General features: G+C 44.5%; 1 protein-coding gene across 4 annotated transcripts in view; it reads right to left on the bottom strand.

The window, feature by feature from the left end:
• The window catches only part of CACNA2D1 (calcium voltage-gated channel auxiliary subunit alpha2delta 1), a 901,795-nt gene that overhangs the window by 16,674 nt on the left and 865,873 nt on the right, over window positions 1-19,248 (bottom strand). For all 4 annotated transcript variants that reach the window (XM_088468929.1, XM_088468931.1, XM_088468930.1 and 1 more), the window contains 3 exons: window positions 11,026-11,155; window positions 9,659-9,771; window positions 6,436-6,518 (listed from right to left, as the gene is read on the bottom strand). In XM_088468929.1, coding sequence (XP_088325055.1) covers window positions 6,436-6,518; window positions 9,659-9,771; window positions 11,026-11,155 — 326 coding nt within the window. The remainder of the gene's footprint in view (window positions 1-6,435; window positions 6,519-9,658; window positions 9,772-11,025; window positions 11,156-19,248) is intronic.

Raw genomic sequence — 19,248 nt, 5'->3', positions numbered from 1 at the left:
GAACTGACCCTCAGCACCACATGAATACTTGCAGTAAAATGAAGATAGGAGCAGACATCATGGCAGAGGCACCACTCGCTGTGCATAAAGGCTCATCCTAATAATTACAGGCAAAGTAGCAAGTAGAAGAAAAAAAAGAAAGGAAACATAAAGAAAGACACACAAGATGAAATTTCATGCAGTTAGCAAGCTGTTAGCAAAGTTCAACAGATTCACTTAGGACAACATTCACAATACCAAGACATGAAATCACCACCACTGATTAGCACTTTAAGCTAGTGATGTAGAAAAAAGCTACTTTCACACAACAATTTAAAGACATGGAGAATATCAATTTAGTGCCAAGTTAGTGTGGCATAATTAGCACTTAGCTATAGTCTGTTATACAAAGTGCAGTGTATGCAATACAGGGTGTTTCACTCGCTATTGGCTTTTTCTTATAAATTTAAAGTAATTGACGTAATTTAGTGAAATTATATGTGTTACGTGCTGTTATGAACCAGTACACAGATGAAAAACTTGTATTTATTGTTCAGATGTACTGGAAAACTGAGTCGATAAAGGCTCATATCGGCATGTAACACAAAGACACGATGCCTCAGTACACAACACCACTGTCAGAGGCACTTTGAACACTAGCTATGACTTTCTCAAGTTTCTCATAGACCAAGGTATGTCTGTGTGACATTTCACTAAATTACATTAAGTACTTTAAAAGTTATAAGAAAAACTTCGGGGCCAGATATATACAGGGCCATCTATCACAGTAAGCCATTAGATTCGGCATTAGAGCCAGCTCATCTATTTCTTCCTTATATGGGCACCATCAAAAGATGGACTGGCCATCTGAGATGGGCGGAGTCCCACAAGGTCATGATCCTATGATGCATGGCCATGGCCCTTTTTCTGTGTACCATGCGCACATAAAAATGCTGGGGTTTATTTTTGCCACCAATGGGCATCATTCCACAATACGTCCCATGCTCTGCAGATCATTGGAGCAAGTCCATGAGTCTGGGGGAACAGCAGAATCTAGCACCAGCCCTGTACATATGCTGTATGTACACATTGTTCTCCTTATACACTGGATAGTGTATGTAATACAAAGGGACGGACTGGCCCAGGAGGAATTTGGGGATATTCCCGGTAGGCCCCTCTGCCTGAAAGATCTGTCCCCTACCCTGGACTACCATTTCCTGTATCTCTGGCAGCAAAGATTGTTAAATAAAAAAAGTGCAGCATTAATCCCTCACCGTAGGTTTACCCAGTAGGCCACATGATTGCTGACATTTCAGGGCTTAGCCAGTGCTGTGTGTAGTGCAGATGTTTCTGATCCTTTCTTCTCCTCTGTGTCCCTGCCCTTTTCTCTCATCTACCTTATCCCTGTACTTCTCTTCTCCTAGTCACCTCTCTAGACCCTGCTCCTTCCTCTCTACCTGCCAGTCTGTTTGCGAGTCTCACCTCTCACTCAGTTTCTCTCTTGTCTTTCTCCAGTTTCTCTCCCTGTCAGTCTTCTAGACCCTCTGGGTCTTAGGGCTCCATTTAACATGTTGCCATATTAAATACCGGAAGCCATACTTCATTTAGTACCACTGTGATACTTACAAATCTACTGCCGGTAATTAACATAACTTTGTCATAACACTGTTTCCCCTGCCTCCGGGTCACTTACCGATTCTGCCAGCGTTCTCTATCACATCCCAGACGTACAGGCTTCGGTGTTTCTCGGCCTGCTAGGCCTCAAGCAAGATCTAAGCCTGCTACAGAGTACTGCAGTGACAAGTCCCGATCACCTGTCTGCAGGGCTGCCTACAGCCGTGCCAGGCCCAGGGGGCGTGGCATAATTGCGGGAGGCGTGGCCATCCCCTTTTAGAAAAAAATATTTTTGCGGCGCTGCGCGCTTGGGAGGGGCCGCTGTGTGTCCCTCAGCCCTGCGCACAGCCAATGGGGGGCGCGATCAGCATAGACATAGTAGACTGCTCCGGCGATTGCTAGTTTAGCAGCTACGAGCAGTCTCCCAGTGCAGCCCAGCACACAGCAGCGTGTGCTGGGCAGCTGTGACGTAAGAGGGGGTGGGAGTGGTGCCAGACCTGGGCCCCACCGGGCCCCTCCAGCAAGCCCGGGCCTGGATGACTAGTACCCGCTCCCCCCCCTCTCTCGGCTCCCCTGCCTGTCTGCAACAGCCAATCAGTTGATAGCCTGAGCCTCACGTACCACCTGTCTCTGCTCAGCCTATCCCAGGTAACCCAGGGGTATATATCCCAGCTGCTGACTCTACCTGCCAGTACAATGTCTAATCTCAGTTCCTAATGAGTGAGCAATACTGATCTCCTGTTACTTACTTCTACATGGACTCCTGCAAGTGATCTACACCTGGTGCAGCTATTCCACTGGCTGCACGGAGAATCTCAGTCTGTTCCTGATATCTGAACCTGCCACTCGTCTGTGTATACCATACTCATTGCATGGTGAGCATATCTGGTTCCTGCACCACTGATGCCGTCCCTGGTATCGTCATCCACTATCCATTCCGGTGTCCGGTCTGAATCCGGTTTTGTCTATGCCTGAGGCAGCTATCCCACTAGTTACACAGTAAATACCTACCTGATCCTGTGATCCAAACCTACAACTTGCCTGTGTATACCATTCTCACTACTTGGTGAGTGTTCCTGGTTCCTGCTCCATTTGATGCCGTTCCTGGTATCATCACCTACTACCCATTCTGGTGTTTTGTCTGCATCCGGTCCTATCATCTGAGTGCTCCTGGATCCTGGACTACAGCGACAACCCAGTTTCAGCCTGGTCAATATGTTGCCAAGATCTACCACTCCAGCATTCTGATTACAGTAAGAAGAGTGTTTTTATTATTCATCTACAGTGAGCAATCTACTGCCACACTCTCCTCTGATTGCACATAACAACTTGTCTTCAACACCGACGTCCCTGGTGGTCTAGTGGGTATGATCCGGCATCTCTCCGTCGAGACCCGGGTTCAATTCCCGGTCAGGGAAGTGCACTTCACTACATGCCAGAAGGTCTCCTTAGGTCTGTCAGCTTTCTGTACATGCCTCCAGACACCAACACAAACGAATATCAGACACCGGGTTCACAAACAAATACTAGTCTGACAAACTTACCTGTATGCTAAGGTTCAGCGCTGTCTACCTCTTGTGCTTCATACTCTGTTGATTTGCTGGCAGCCCTTTGCTGCTGGTGATGGGTTGGTGACTAATGTATGACCAGGGCCGGCCCTAGCCCAAATTCTTTGGTAAGCGAGTAGGTTTTTTGGCGCCCCCCCTATGCCGTGCCCGTGGTAGTGGTCCCCCCTGTGCAGTGCCCCTTCTGCCCCCATTAGTAAGCTTATATAGTGCCCCCAGTAGTAGTCCCCCTATGCAGTGCCCCCAGTAGTGGTCCCCCCTTGTAGTGCCCCTAGTAGTAATCCCCCCCTCTTGTAGTGCCCCTAGTAGTCCCCCCATTGTTGTGCCCCCAGTGGAGGTTCCTCCCCATGTAGTGCCCCCAGTAGTAGTCCCCCCCAGTAGTAATCCTCCCTTCAAGTGCCCCCAGTAGTAGCCCCCTTCAAGTGCCCCCAGTAGTAGCCCCCCTTCTAGTGCCCCCAGTATTAGCCCCCCTTCTAGTGCCCCCAATAGTAATCCCCCCTTCAAGTGCCCCCAGTAGTAGTCCCCCCTTCTAGTGCCACCAGTAGTAATCCCCCCTTCAAGTGCCCCCAGTAGTAATCCTCCCTTCTAGTGCCCCCATTAGTAATCCCCCCTTCAAGTGCCCCAGTAGTAATCCTCCCTTCAAGTGCCCCAGTAGTAATCCTCCCTTCTAGTGCACCCATTAGTAATCCCCCCTTCAAGTGCCCCAGTAGTAATCCTCCCTTCTAGTGCCCCCAGTAGTAATCCCCCTTCAAGTGCCCCCAGTAGTAATCCTCCCTTCTAGTGCCCTCAGAAGTAATCCCCCCTTCAAGTACCCCCAGTAGTAATCCCCCCTTCAAGTGCCCCCAGTAGTAATCCCCCCCTTCAAGAGCCCCCAGTAGTAATCACCCCTTCAAGTGCCCCCAGTAGTAATCCCTCCTTCAAGTGCCCCCAGTACTAATCACCCCTTGTAGCCACCCCAGTAGAGACACACGTAATAAAATAACCCCCAAAAAACACTTACCTGAACCCCCCGCTCCTGCTCCCACCGCCGCTATCAGCTACTCCCGACCATTCTCCAGGGCCGCTTTGCATTCTCCCATTACCCACTGCGGGAGTCAGAAGATGGCTCGCGCAGTGGGAGCAGCAGCAGCCGATGAGAGTCTGACAGACTCTCATCAGCTGCTGAAACAAACCCACTGCTGAAACAAACACACAGCTGCCGGCACTGGCGGCTGTGTGTTTGGCACTGTGTAGCGCTGACCGAACTCCGTCCGGTCAGCGCTACACGCGCGGTGCAGCTGTGTCACAGAGAATCTACTGTTTAGAAGGTGTAAGCTGTACAGTCATAAACAGGGTGCCAATGCGTACTAAACAACTGAACAGATATCATAACCCTTTAGTGGGGGGGAGCGTCTAAGCATCTGAGGAATCACTATGCACAGGGAAGCATCTAAGTCCCGCCAAGCATCTCACGGCATATGGTGCAAAAAAGATACTGTACACATTTGTACGTCTGCATTACACCCACCATAAGCAACTAACTTTCTCCTCTTTTCTCCCTGACCAGAGAGAGAATCTGAAGATCTTGTATGAAAGTTCAAGATGTGGATGTACAGCCACTTTCCTTGTTATAAATGTGCCAATATATGCATGTCTAGGGCACAACACATTTGAGCACCCAGGAGCGCAGAGAGGGGGGAGGAGTGGGTACTATTTATCTGGGCCCAGGTCAGTTGGAGGGGTCTGTTGGGGGTTCAGATCAGTGACCAACCCTTCTGCTCTGCCCACTACAACTGGCCGCACCTGTATAACAGCGGCACATCAGGCAGTGATAGAGTGGAGACTGCTGCTGTGCTGATATACAGGCATGACCAGCAGTAGTGGGCAGAGAGAAGTTTGACTGTGCAATCACCCTCCCCTCATCTGGGGTCACCCCCCTGTGCTGAGCACGCAGATAGTAGCACCCACATACTTACAGGTGCATTGGCAAGTTTCTGGCGAGTCTGCTTGATGTTTTAAAGGCGCAATCATTTAAAAAGCAAGACCAACATGTTACACAACCGGAGAAGCTGCATAGATGAGTACGACTCTGCAAATCATTTGTAGTTGCTCGAAGTTGCATATGCCCGCGACAGAGTTTTCACAGTGTGAAAAACTGCAAGATCCATCTGCAAATCGAACTTAAGGGCAGCTCTGAATCAGTCCCATATTGCCAAAAGATTCTACTTGTCCTGTAGGGCTGCAGCTTTTGCCGTTTTGTAAATGTTCCTTATTTCATGTGCTTTTTTTTGTAATTAAATTGTACCTATTGTGTAGAACACAAAGGACGCTAGTACCAATTGTAAGCAAAAGTAATTTTACTAATGAGACCTAATTCCCAGACCAAGTGGTAACTTGCTGATTATTTCAATCTTGGTTTAATTTTCTGCATAAGCTTTTTAGACTTAAAAAAGAAAAACCAAAGACAGTGCAAGCACTTGTATACATAATGGCATTGAAATTAGACATACAATGCTATTAAAACACAGTATGTGGGTCAAAAAAATAGATGAGAATGTGAGAGCTTTGATACTAAGGTTTCAAACGAAATTAATGGAATTCAGCAGAACTAACCACCTCACAAGTTGATAGGTTTAAAAAAACCTGTGATTACTATCATCTTACTATCAACTGGTGTGTACAAAGTAATAATATTAATAATAATATAAAAGGTCCATTTATACAAAACATTGCTATTCATCTATCCTATAACCTTATCTTTATCTGTTGTGTGAAAGTAACTTGGCTGAGGATTTAGTTAAAGCAGTCATTACATTTGAGTTAATACTGAAACAAAATGAAAATATAAGTGAGACAAAGCACATGCAGTGTTAGAGATGTCCAAAATATTGGTAGACAATGTGCACAGTTTATACAATATGTGACCCTGATGAACAGCCATGACGTTTCCCAATAAAATGGCCTACAAGCCAAACAAACTGTGAGCAATGTGAATGTATGCAATGCACATTTAATATTAAACTAATAGAAATACCATAAAAATAATGAGTAATAGACTAGTGCTACACCATCAGCGGCTAAATCAGAAGATAGATATCGCAAGCTCTTGGGCCACAATCTTTTTTGGAAAGTTTGCAAATGCAACAGGAATAAGCCCATAAATCAAAAAGAGATTTCAGGATTTACAACAACAGAAACCAATAATTGACAGTGTCATCTGAGAAATTGAAAGCATAACATGAGTGCTATTTTGCAACATCTTCTCTTGTATGGATTCCGAATCAGCATAAAGACTTACCAAATCATCTTGATCAAAGCAAACATCGGGACCTTTTCTGTACCTTGGATTTTGAGCGAGCAGGCATGGATCTGGACCATTAGCTGAAGGCTACAGTTAGGGAAATTACTTATTTAATTTATAAGCTACAACCACTGATCATCATTACTTAATAAAGATAAAATATTCACTAGATTAAAGGTTTTCATGTTCAGGAATCTGTGGATTATGGTTAGAACTTGTCATAATTATAATTTAATGAATAATAATTGGATTGTTGAGCTATTTCTTGTAACTGACTCTGCAATTTACAATAAAGCCACATGTACATTTTAGAATGCAGTGGTTTTAGAGCCAGATAACTTCAGAATGCTAGAATGTTAACACAGTGGCTCAGTGGTTAGCACTTCTGACTGAAAGTGCTGAGATCTTGGGTTTAATTGGCACCAACAGGGGTGGATTGAGAATTTAAAGTGGCCCTGGAAAAAAGCTTGAAAGTGGCCCGATGTGCACGCGGCAAAGGCGCGCGCCCGAAAAAGTAGGTGCGGCCACATGGCAAGGGGTGTGTGAAATTCCCAAAGGCCGCTCCCCCCATTTTTGTTATGCTGGGGGCATGCCCACCGCTACGTTAGCTGATGGATATGCCCCCTATATGCAGTCACACACAAGCATACATACTGTCACACGCATATACAGTCACACACATATGCAGTCACACACATACATACTGTCACACACATATGCAGTCACACACATATACAGTCACACACATATGCAGTCACACACATATGCAGTCACACACATACATACTGTCACACACATATGCAGTCACACACATATGCAGTCACACACATACATACTGTCACACACATATGCAGTCACACACATATACAGTCACACACATATGCAGTCACACACATACATACTGTCACACACATATGCAGTCACACACATATGCAGTCACACACATAAACATACATACTGTCACACACATAGATACTGTCACACACATATGCAGTCACACACATAAACATACATACTGTCACACACATACACACTGACACACATAAACATACATACTGTCACACACATATGCAATCACACACATATACACAAACGTCACAAATACACTTAGACAATACTATAGTGTCCCACTTACCTTACATTCTGCAGCTGCTGCTCCTTCTCCTCTCAGTTCTTCCATCCATGCTGCTCCTGGTCCTGACTTCAGAGAGTGCTGTGTAGCTCCGCCCCCTACTCTGACTCCGCCTCCACTATTCTTCTCAATTAATTTCAGATCGCAGTTGCTGTAGCTGCGATCAAAGACTGGGGGGCCCTTCAGAGAGAGGGGGGGACACACAGGGGCACTTGAGCAGCCTCCCCCCGTCTTGCTGCACCTGCTGGCCTTATGTTTACACAATGCGCGGGGAGAGGAGGGGAGGAGTGCAGGGCGTTGTACTGAGCCTGTGCTGCTGCTTAACTTACCTTTCCAGCCGGTCCTGGGGCCTCTCCACTTCTTACAATATCAGCGGCCCGGGCCTAGGCACTGCTAGTTGTGACGGGCTGCCTGTCAAGAAAGAGACTAAACTTTGGGTGGGTGACGTGTTATAGGGGGCGGGTCCACAGGTGACAAGCGGCCCCACAAACCAATCGGCCCACCAGGAATCTTCCCACTCTAAGTAACGACCAATCCGCAAATGGGCACCAATATCATATTTGTGTTACATTCTATGTTCTCCCTGTGTTTGCATAGCTTTCTTCAAAAACATACATTAAGTAAATTAGCTTCTGAGAAAAATGGTCTCTGTTGTGTTGTGTTGTGTGTGTGTTAGTGAATTTAGGGGTGTATTTACTAAGCATCGGGTTCTAAAATCTGGTGCTTCCGTTCGTGTTTATGCCCGAAATTAAATTAAAAGGGCAATTTTACTAGCAAAACACGGCTAGTGAAAAACTTGCCTTTATAAATATTGGGCAATAAACACAATTTGAAGCAGCGGCTATTAGAACCCGGCTATTAGTAAATAAACCCCTTAGGGCCATATTCAGTTTCAAACGAAAACTCAGTGGCCAGACTTTTCACCATCATTGGAGGTTGTGGCTGCGATAAAGTATCGCACTCGTCCCCGCGTATCCCCTTATTCAATTCCAAATCGGCGAAAATGAGACCTACCTGGCAAAACCAAAATCGGCGAAATGTCCTGACATTTTTTGGGAAATCATCCTGACACCACCCTAAAGATGCTCTGACATTGGGGTTCACTATGGGTACCCCCGAATAGCCCTGCTGAAGGTATTTGGGGTCTTTCAGTGGTCTCAATAGGTGCTATTTAGTGTCTTTGAGCAAGTGGTGAATAGTATTTTCCACTGTTTTTTTGGAAAAATAAGTAGTCCCATCAAATTTGGGGTACATGAAAATGGATGCAAGCATATTTAAAAATCGTTACAGTCATGCATTAAAATACGCAAAAAAACGCACCTTCAGCAAACACCTACAATCAACAAAACAACTCCCTCATACTTGCAGAGCCTCCAAAGGCTATTTTGCTAGTTTTTTAATTTGTACCCCCCACTTTGAGCTTTTTTGCCCACATTTTTAAAGTGCTTTTTTGGGGTATCCTTTGTGATTTTTTAAGAGTTTTTATACGCAGTTAGCGTCAAGGGGGGTGTACAAAGGGTGCATAGTGGTTTCCGAACCTCTACACACCAAAACCACAATTCTGAGTAATTGTTTGAAAATACATTGCACCAAACAACACTTTCTCATTGCAGTTAACAGAGCATAAAATATTGAAAAGCTCATTGGGTGATATCATATACCCTTTAGGAATGGGGATCCGCATTATAGATCAACAGTATAAAGGTCGACTATGTGTAGATCAGGGGTCTTCAACCTTGGCCCTCCAGCTGCTGTGGAACTACACATCCCAGCATGCACTGCCACCTTTTTGATATAACAGTATGCTAAAACTATGGCAGTGCATGCTGGGATGTGTAGTTCCACAGCAGCTGGAGGGCCAAGGTTGAAGACCCCTGGTGTAGATAGACACCAGGAGGTATATTTACTAAAGTGTGGATTTTTAGAAGTGGAGATGTTGCCCATAGCAACCAATCAGAATGTAGAACTTTTGTCTCTGTCGACCTATTGACTGTCTAACATCTGGTGTCTATCTAGACATTGTCTACCTTTTTACTGTCTATCTTTCAATCCACACCCTAGGAATGTAGTTTTTAATAAAAAGGATACAGCGCTGTTCTGCCTGTATAAGAGGCTGTTGATCACATGCATCACATGTGCGATGACTGTCGACTATTATGAATACCAAATTGGTGTTCAGAAGCTTTTCAACATAGTAAATTCTGAAAGGAAAAAAATAAAACCTTTATCATCAAGAATAAGAGAACAAAACAAAGTCCATAGTTATGAAATATTAATCATACCTCCCAACACTGAAAAAGGTATGACAGGGACATGGTGGAGGAGTGACCGCATCATAATATGCGTGGTTGCGAGCCTCAGGTGGCCCTGTACAGATGTGTCCTCATACACTATTGTCGTTTCGCACCAAACAGCCCTTCTTGGAGCGCCAGGTCTCCAGAATCTTTTTTGCTTTTTTTTAAGTCACACTCTGACGCAACAAAAACGAGACTGCACTGATTCATTTCATATGCGACATTTGTACATCTGTGGGCAAATTAATCTGAATCTGTTTGCAATGTGCCACGATGCAGAGGCTGCAGCTTTTATTATGCCAAGCTCCATTGTGCTTCATCTGTAACGTATATAAAATACATATTTAGAATTAATTCCTGCATGGTTAAGGTCGCAGTCGGGCATTTCTGGTAGAGATTGAGTGGTGTTTTGTTGAGTCCGTGGATAAGATGCTTATTTAAAGAAAAAGTCACTATGCTACATCGCCCGGCATATCTCACTCGCTCCAGATGTCATGCACCACATATTGAGTTTTGATGTATGAGGACACATCTGTATAAATACCTTTCTGCCAAGAGGGTGTGAATATTGCTATGTACTATGCAACTGACAAAGTGTCAATGGCATAGTACATACAGTCTTGCAGTACAAACAATGCTGATTTTTAAAATCCAGGTAACGACTGGACTGGCATTCCACTGATTGATAACAAATTAGCATGCCTCAGAACGATACAGTCGATATCCCCCAGACTGTTGTGGGCATGCCCAAAAACATCTTTAGAAGAGTTGTCTTCCAAACCCAATATCAAGTTCACAATATTATGTGGCTGTTATTACCAGGCTTGTTACCAAATTGCCGGATCTGTGTAATATGGCCAGGCACATGTGTGGCTAAACTGAGGATGGATCCTGTCTCTCCATGTTCACACGCAGTGACAACATGACCTGTGCAGCACTAAATTAAAAGCAACAGGCAGTGACAAGCACTCTCAAAATTACCCGTTTAGTTTAATTAAATTTAAAATTAGTTTATTAAAAAGTTTAGAAAAGTAGACTGCACTGATTAATTTAATGTGCTCTTATAAAAGGGCAAGTGGGAGAGGTTCTAGAATTGATTGAAGAACGAGTATGACAAATATAATACTTTATTTGCTCTAGTTAATTCCATAGTTACTTTACCTTGTGCAGTTGATGCAGTCGAGATACCCATTAAAGGATCGGTTGTCATTTTCAAAAAAATATTGGGTTTGTTCAGTAATACAGCTCTGTTTTGCCAGAATGGCAGAAAAGTCATCATCATCAAATTCAGCTGTAAGACAGGATGGTGATGGTTGTTAGCATTTGTCAACAACTACAGTGTAAAGATTTGATATCATATACACTATAAATGTAAATGCATTACCATAGCCTACAGCATGACCTCTTATACCAGGTACAAAGTTCTCTACTGGACTTTCCACCTAATTTATGATTGCAGTTACCTGCAGATAAAAACACCCTTCTCATCAATTAACTAGTTCAAAACTGGTGCCTGCAATCATGAATGATGTGGGATGTCCAGGATTAGAGAATATAGTAAATGGTGGAGGGAGTCATGTTGGAGGCCCTATGTTACTAGAAGTGTGGGCCTCATGGCAACATTTTGTTAGGGTTCTACATACGTGAAGCAGACAATTTCTCACAACCTCCATCTTAGTGCATAATTGCCTACTCTCCTGATGCAAGAGACTCCCAATTTTTCAGGTAGTCCCCCACACCCCCCGGAAGAGTGGCCAGATCTTCCACATCCTAGCAAAGTGGGCAGGATGGGGAGATAAATCTGGTCCGTAGCGAGGGGCGGGGCTAAAATGATGCCGCCTTCCCACAATTCGCCGCATTTTGCCTAATGACGTGAGAGCCCTGGCCCACCCCTAAAGTGGCATCCTGCATCTCCTCTATGAGCTTCTCCCAGAGAGGGGACTTTTAAAAATAGGCAAGTATGGCTTAGTGAAGGGCCTTCTACATTTTTTTTAAAATCATAGACATCTTTTTAGTAACTATTATAGCATCCATGTCCTGTTCACATGGATAGAGGAGGTATCCTTACTGCCCACTAATGCATGCCACATAGCAGCTGCACTCATTGGTACCATGATATATCTACAACAAAAGTATGATTGCCAACTTGGAAAATCTGGGAGAATCCTGAATTTAAGGGGGCTCTCCAGAACTCCCAAAACATCAGGCCAGCATGCTTCCTGATGCTGGCCTGAGAGTCTGATGATGCAATTTGCATTGAATAACATCTTTGTGCCCCTCGCAGAAATATACTGCAAATTGCGGAATTCAACAGCAGGAGCAGAGTTATGACATGAGCCATGCCCCTACTGTACCTAAAACATGGTTGTCCCCCACGGGACCCTCCCAGGGGGGCTTTTTAAAATTCGATAAATATAAAGAGAAGCTGCAAGTTAAGTTTGCTATATTGTTTTCATATTATTATTTTTTTCAATATTCAGAAGCAGTAGTAACGAAATAAAGATAACACTATTAATAATGCTGTGTGACAGAACTGAACATTTAAAGCTGTCTACATTTAATTGTTTTTATGTCACTGTGCCATGTAGGCACACAGTACAAGTTGTAGCTTGGTGCCTAATAGATACCTTCCTATTCAGTAGATCCCTAGGTAATCATACATATAAAAATATGTTCATAGTAAAACTAAAAATAGCATTAAAGGAATATTCATGATGTTCCTAAAGCAAATTGTTTTTGTCTTCTTGAAGATAATGACATTGTCTGATATGTCTGCTCCCACATTTCTATGGATACAGTATATTCCACTGTACATGTTATTGTCCTTTGGCTTTGCTGTATACAGCAGTAGTTCCCCTTAGGTCTCTTGCTGGAGCCAAGTGATTTTATTACAAACTGCTCCAAGGATACATTTTAAATCACCAACAGATCCGGGACTCTGTGAGAACGTATCAGTTTCATCAGAGTTCATCTTGTACTTTTTTGACCTTCACTTAACAGCTGCTTTGATTTTTTAAAATACCAAACTACACTGAGGATTCTGTTTAACTTAATAATAAAGTAGGTTGACAATTACTTGCATTTAAATGATAGAAGCAAAATATACAAAGAAACACTAATAATATTCACTTTAAGTAGATAGAAATAATACAATTTGAAAGGGATTATATATCAATAAAAACACTATTGAGCTCATGTAGTGTAAAATGCATTTAAGTGCATATATTCAGCACCATAACACTAGCATACCCGCCAGGTTTGCATCAAGAGCAACAAGTGCAGAACCATAACTAGTGGTGTGCAAGCGGTGTCATCGCACAAGGCACATGGCTCTAGGAGCGGCACCGTTGCTGCCCCATGCCGCCTGCATGTGGCTTGCAGGGTGCCTTGAATGCTCCGGGTAGGCAACCTGAAGCCTTTGGACCTTCCCGGAGCTTTCCTTGGGATGCTCTGGCATGTCACGTCTAAGCATGTCACCTCTTGGGATGTTAAATCTAGGGGGGTGGAGCCGGTGCCCCAGCCCCTAGATGTGACATCATGACATCAGGGGTTTAGGTGGCAAGGCAGGCACAGGGCGCACTGGCTTCCTGTAATGATGTTGAACGAGTGTTGATTGGACAAAGGGTAGAGATGTGATTTAGCAGTGGTAGTACCCTAACTGTATACAATATAATATGTAACCAAGTGTATTATACCCAAAAGAGAATTTTGCAATGACAGTGTTATTAATTAATATAATAAATAAATTTAAGATAATATTAAAAACAAACACAAATACAACTTGAAACAATTTAAATTAAGTGGCATGAAATTAAATACAAGCAACGTTTAATTTCCACATAAAAAAAGCCTTTAATAGTAATGAAATTATCAATTAAGTAATGTCATATAGAATTCACACGATCAATTATCTAGTGTCAGCTGGAAAGTAAATCTGCAAGCATCCAATTAGAAACTGTTAGTGAGTACTGCTGATAGTCATCATACTCATTCATGGCACCAACATTTGGCAGGTGCATATGTGTCTGCAGGGCCAGATTAAGGGGAGGGGGCACAGGGGCGGTCATCCCGGGGCCCCCCACACAGAGAGGGGCTCCCACCACTAGAGCACGCAGGGGGGGTTTCTGAGTACCTAGATACCCCCCTGATGGACCAATTCCCCCTGCTACCATGGGTGAAGTGGGGGCGGAGCCAATACAGCAAGCCCCACCCCATATGACACCTGAATCGCAGCACTACGATACGAGGAGGTGTAGCCTAATGAAGTGAGCAGCAGCTGCATAAAATGTAAGTGTATGTGTACGGTTTTATTGTTTATATATGTGTATGTACTGTATGTGTTTATGTGTATATATGTGTATGTACAGTATGTGTTTATGTTTATGTATGTGTTTATGTGTATATATGTGTATGTATTATTGTATATACAGTATGTGTTAGTGTGGTATACTGTGTATGTGTTAGTGTGTACAGAAGTATGTGTTAATTTGTATATGTATGTATACTGTGTATGTGTTAGTGTGTATGTATGTGTTTATGTGTGTGTATACTGTATATATGTGTGTTAGTGTGTACAGTCATGGCCAAAAGTTTTGAGAAAGACACAAGTATTGGTTTTTTCACAGTGTTTTTAGACCTTATTGTCAGATGTTACTATGGTATAGTGAAGTAAAATTACAAGCATTTCATAAGTGTCAAAAGCATTTATTGACAATTACATTAAGTTTATGCAAAGAATCAATTATTTGCAGTGTTGACCCTTCTTTTTCAAGACCTCTGCAATTCGCCCTGGCATGCTGTCAATCAACTTCTGGGCTACATACTGACTGATGGCCGCCCATTCTTGCCTAATCAATGCTTGGAGTTTGTCAGAATTTGTGGGTTTGTGTTTGTCCACCCGCCTCTTGAGGATTGACCACAAGTTCTCAATGGGATTAAGGGCTGGGGAGTTTCCTGGCCATGGACCCAAACTTTCAATGTTTTGCTCCCCGAGCAACTTAGTTATCACTTTTGCCTTATGGCAAGGTGCTCCATCATGCTGGAAAAGACATTGTTCATCACCAAACTGTTCTTGGATGGTTGGGAGAAGTTGCTCTTGGAGGATGTTTTGGAACCATTCTTTATTCATGGCTGTGTTCTTAGGCAAAATTGTGAGTGAGTCCACTCCCTTGGCTGAGAAGCAACCCCACACATGAATGGTCTCAGGACACTTTACTGTTGGCATGACACAGGACTGATGGTAGCGCTCACTTTTCATTCTCCGGACAAGTGTTTTTCCAGATGCACCAAACAATCTGAAAGGGGATTCATCAGAGAAAATAACTTTACCCCAGTCCTCACATATCATGTCCGTGACGCTAATCACTGATGTTGGGCCTCAGGAGCCGCTCTGAGCTCTATGCAGCAGTGTTGACTGTGCTGCAGCATTCGCAACACAGAGCCAGAAGGTAAGTAATCAGGGTGGGTGGGGGTAGTGGAAGGCTCCGTGTGGTGGATGAAAGGGAGGTAGGCTCCATGTGGCTTTTTGGGGGCCCCCACAACTTAGTTGTCCCAGGGCCCACACAAGCCTTAATACGGCCCTGTGTGTCTCCATAAAAGTCTACCTTAGTCACAATAACGTGAACACACCCTTTACTGTACTTGGCCTACGGTTGCCTGCACCATCCCTCCCCTATTCAGCCTCTCCAGACGTAGGGATTCACAAGTGTCTTCTACCTATAGATGTACATATATGCAGTTTTGGTGTGCATATACGCATTACAGAAATGTTATACTATACAAATAAACAGATGAATGTCCAAATCTGCATGAGGCCCTACTGTAGGCTAATGTTGTCTTCAGAAGCAGGGTACCTCACCAGGGGCGTCTTTAGAGAGGAGGAGGCCCGTCTGCATCCCCCGACACAGACCCCCTCCTCTCACTCCGGTGGCAAGCAGCCGACTGACACGGCTGACCGGCCACCACAGAATCAATAGACTCTGGGCACTAGAGTGTGCCCAGTGTCTATTGCACCAGGAAATGGCACGGCCGCCATTTTCCCGGCGATCTCCTCACAGCGCATGCGCAAAATGCCGGAAAATGACAACAGCGGCCATTTTCCGGTGTTTGAACAGCGCTGGAACACCCGACACAGGACTTCAGATAGGTAAGTAATACAAATTATGGGTGCAGGGTGTGCGGTGCGGGCCCCCCGTGTCCACCACACACCCTGCACCCATTATAGATATGCCCCCGTAGCAGACACTAGAGAAGGTTTGGGTACGGGATGCCAGCACTCAGGATCCTGGTGCTCAGAATCCCAACACAGGATACCAACACCTGCAGGTATATATCCTAACCATATAAAATATAAAGGCTCAGGGGCCTATTCATCAACACTAAAATAACGTTTTTAAGGACATTTTCCTTAAATAACGTTATTTTGGTATTCATGAACAGACTTAGCACAGGAGACATCACAGATATCTCCTTGCTAAGTTCCCCTGCGTTAATTTCCACACTCACCATACATTAGTATGGGGATGTGGAAGTTGTGGTATTCATCAAATTCCGAAAATTATGAATTTTCGGAATTTGATGCAGTTACTATTCACCACTGTGAGGTGGCGAATAGCAGAATCAACTTACCTGTATCCGCGTGTGCAGGTCCCCCGACGAGTCCCTCCGGCGCTCTGCTCCGTCCCCAGGCTCCGGAGGCTGGTCGGACATGTGTGCTCCCCAGCAGAGCACAAGAAAGTTTTTTTTTTTTTCCAATCCGTCATGTGGTCTGCTGGGAGACCACATGACAGACCAGCAGGACGGAGCCGGAGGCTGCTGCGCGGACAGGTAAGTCGGGGGGGGGGGGGTACACAAACTTAACGCATCTGTAGGCAGTGCTGCACATGCGCTGGTTTTACAGATGTAACAGCGCATGCACAGCACTGTTTCCAGATGCGATAAGGTAGTGTAGACAGGGAAAAGAATCTATTTCCCGAAAAGCTGTCATCGCAAAAATGACAGCTTTTCGGAATAGATACTTATGGAGAGGTGGAATGATGAATTCCACCTATAGTTAGGTAGAACTCCATGCGAGTTCTAAACCTAATTATCTCCATTGAGTTTTTAGGTTTAATGAATAGGCCCCTAAATCATATTAGAAATAGACATAAAAAAAGTCTTAATAAATATAATAATAGAATTGACTGATTCAAAAAGAGCTTCTAAATATAAACTTGTATATTTATTACATAAAAAAAAATATCCTAACCCTACCCCTAAACAACCCTCCCTCCCTGCAGCCTAAACATAACCCCTCCCCTGCAGCCTAAAACTAATCCCCCCTGCAACCAAAACCTAAACCTCACCCCCTGCAGCCTAACCATAACCTTCCCCCTCCTCCTAGTGCCTAACCCTAACCGTCCCGCTAGTGCACAACCAATGGTGCAACAAGGATTCATGGTGCCTGGAGAGAGGAGCCCTACCCGGCTTTGTTATCTCTGTTGATCTAAATAATATGCGTGTACCAATTCAGGAACATAGTTAGGGGAAGGGGGCAGGGGGCAAGGGAAGTGACACCGGTGATGGAGGGAGGGGAAGCCAGAGAGCGAGCCTGAGGTGGGGGGGGTGCACAGAGGGCAGTCAGCCATATATAGTTATCCCTTCCCATGGGCCGTGCACTGCAGCAATAGGCTGCATGGAACCTGTCTCCCCTCTCTCTGCATGCCCCGTCTTCCTCCTCACTGACAGCAGCAGTCTTGGTGGGACATGCCTGACATGCAGCTGCTTGATGCTTCCTGAACACAATGGCTACAGGAGAAGAATAGAAAATATTTTCAAAAGGTAAGATAGGGTATAGGGGGATATAATTAATGGTAGGTAATAGTTAGAAGGGGATAAGGGGTTACTACTTTAATGGGGTTAATTAAGATAAAGCTTTTGTTTATAAAACTGATTAATAATGGTGATTATTGTAAAGGGAACGGAATACATACGATTTACCGGCGGTTCTAAACCCGACAGCGGCATCCCAGCAGAGGAGGAAATCCCGATCGTCAAAGGTAAGTATTTACTAACCTAATTCTACCCCCTAACCCTAACCCTCCCTTAGGGGTGCCTAACTCTAACCTCCCCTCCAAGTGCCTAACCCTAATCCCCCCTCTAAGTGCCTAAACCTAACCCCCCCTTCCCCGCCGCCTAAACCTAAGTCCCCCGGGGGGGTGCCTAACCCTAACCTCCCCCCAGGGGTGCCTAAACCTAACCCCCCCTTTCCCTAACCTAAACCTAACTTACCGGGGGGGGTGTCTAACCCTAAGTCCCCCTGGGAGCCCTAAACCTAACCCTCCCCCCGCGTCTGTCCGTGCGAGGCTTACCTTCGATCGGTAAGCCGGGTGCCGGGCTCCCGACGTAGGTAAAATGACAGGCATCGGGATATCGACGCCTATCATTTAACCCCTTGCCAGGATTAGACAGTCGGGAAGCCGACAGTCGGGATTCCATCCATCGGCTTCCAAACTGCTTCCCGGTTAATTATATTAGCTATATATTGAATTGGGTTGTTGCAATGATGCTGAAGTAGTTAATATCTTGTGAGGAAGGGTTAATTATTGATGAGGGAGTTACCTTTTAAGGTAGTTACTGATGTTTTCTGTATTATATGGCGGTCACTGGCGCTTTATATATTGTATTGCGGCCACTGATGATGCATTACGCTCAGGGGTTTACAGCACTGTAGGGAGACGTTTTACTATTACATGCTGTCAGCTCCCAGGACGGCCAAGAAGGCACTGAAGGGGGGAAATATATCAAACCTTCTGAAGAAGACAAGCGGAGAAGTTTCCCACAACCAATCAGCTTCTAGGTATGATTTATTTTGTACATTTTATAAAATGATAGGTAGAATCTGATGCTATGGGCAACTTCTCCTCTTTAGAAGGTTTTATTAATCTCATCTAAGAGTCAAAGCTGAACCATAAAATAGACTGGCTCTATTGGCCAAAGGGGCACCCAACAGAATAGCTGGCACCTGAAGCACAAATAAATGTGTATAAAATGTGTCTTAACTGTATTAATATACTACAGTATGACTATTGATTAGCTCTCAATATCTGATATTAGAGTACTCCATTTGTTACCATTATAACTTTGTGTCTATTCATTATCTCTTAACTTTTACAAAATAGAGGTTAAGTATCGGGGACATCTTTTATAAATTTCCAATCTGACCCGCTGTCCCCATACCCTAGCATGAGTACCGAAATTCATCAAGCTCCAAAGATACTACATTTTCGGAGCATTACAGCAGGAACCTACGTTTGTTCCCGGACCCCGGCTCCTTCCTATAGGAAGGAGGTTCAGGTTGTGAAAAGGGATCCTTTCAGATCCTTTTCGCCCCTGTCTGGCTCCCTC

Source organism: Taudactylus pleione, unplaced genomic scaffold (assembly GCF_031769625.1).
Source record: "Taudactylus pleione unplaced genomic scaffold, aTauple2 ptg000086l, whole genome shotgun sequence".
NCBI classification, from domain to species: Eukaryota; Metazoa; Chordata; class Amphibia; order Anura; family Myobatrachidae; genus Taudactylus; species Taudactylus pleione.
The sequence above is the reverse complement of the archived record's forward strand: the minus strand, read 5'-3'. Positions and strand labels throughout refer to the sequence as shown.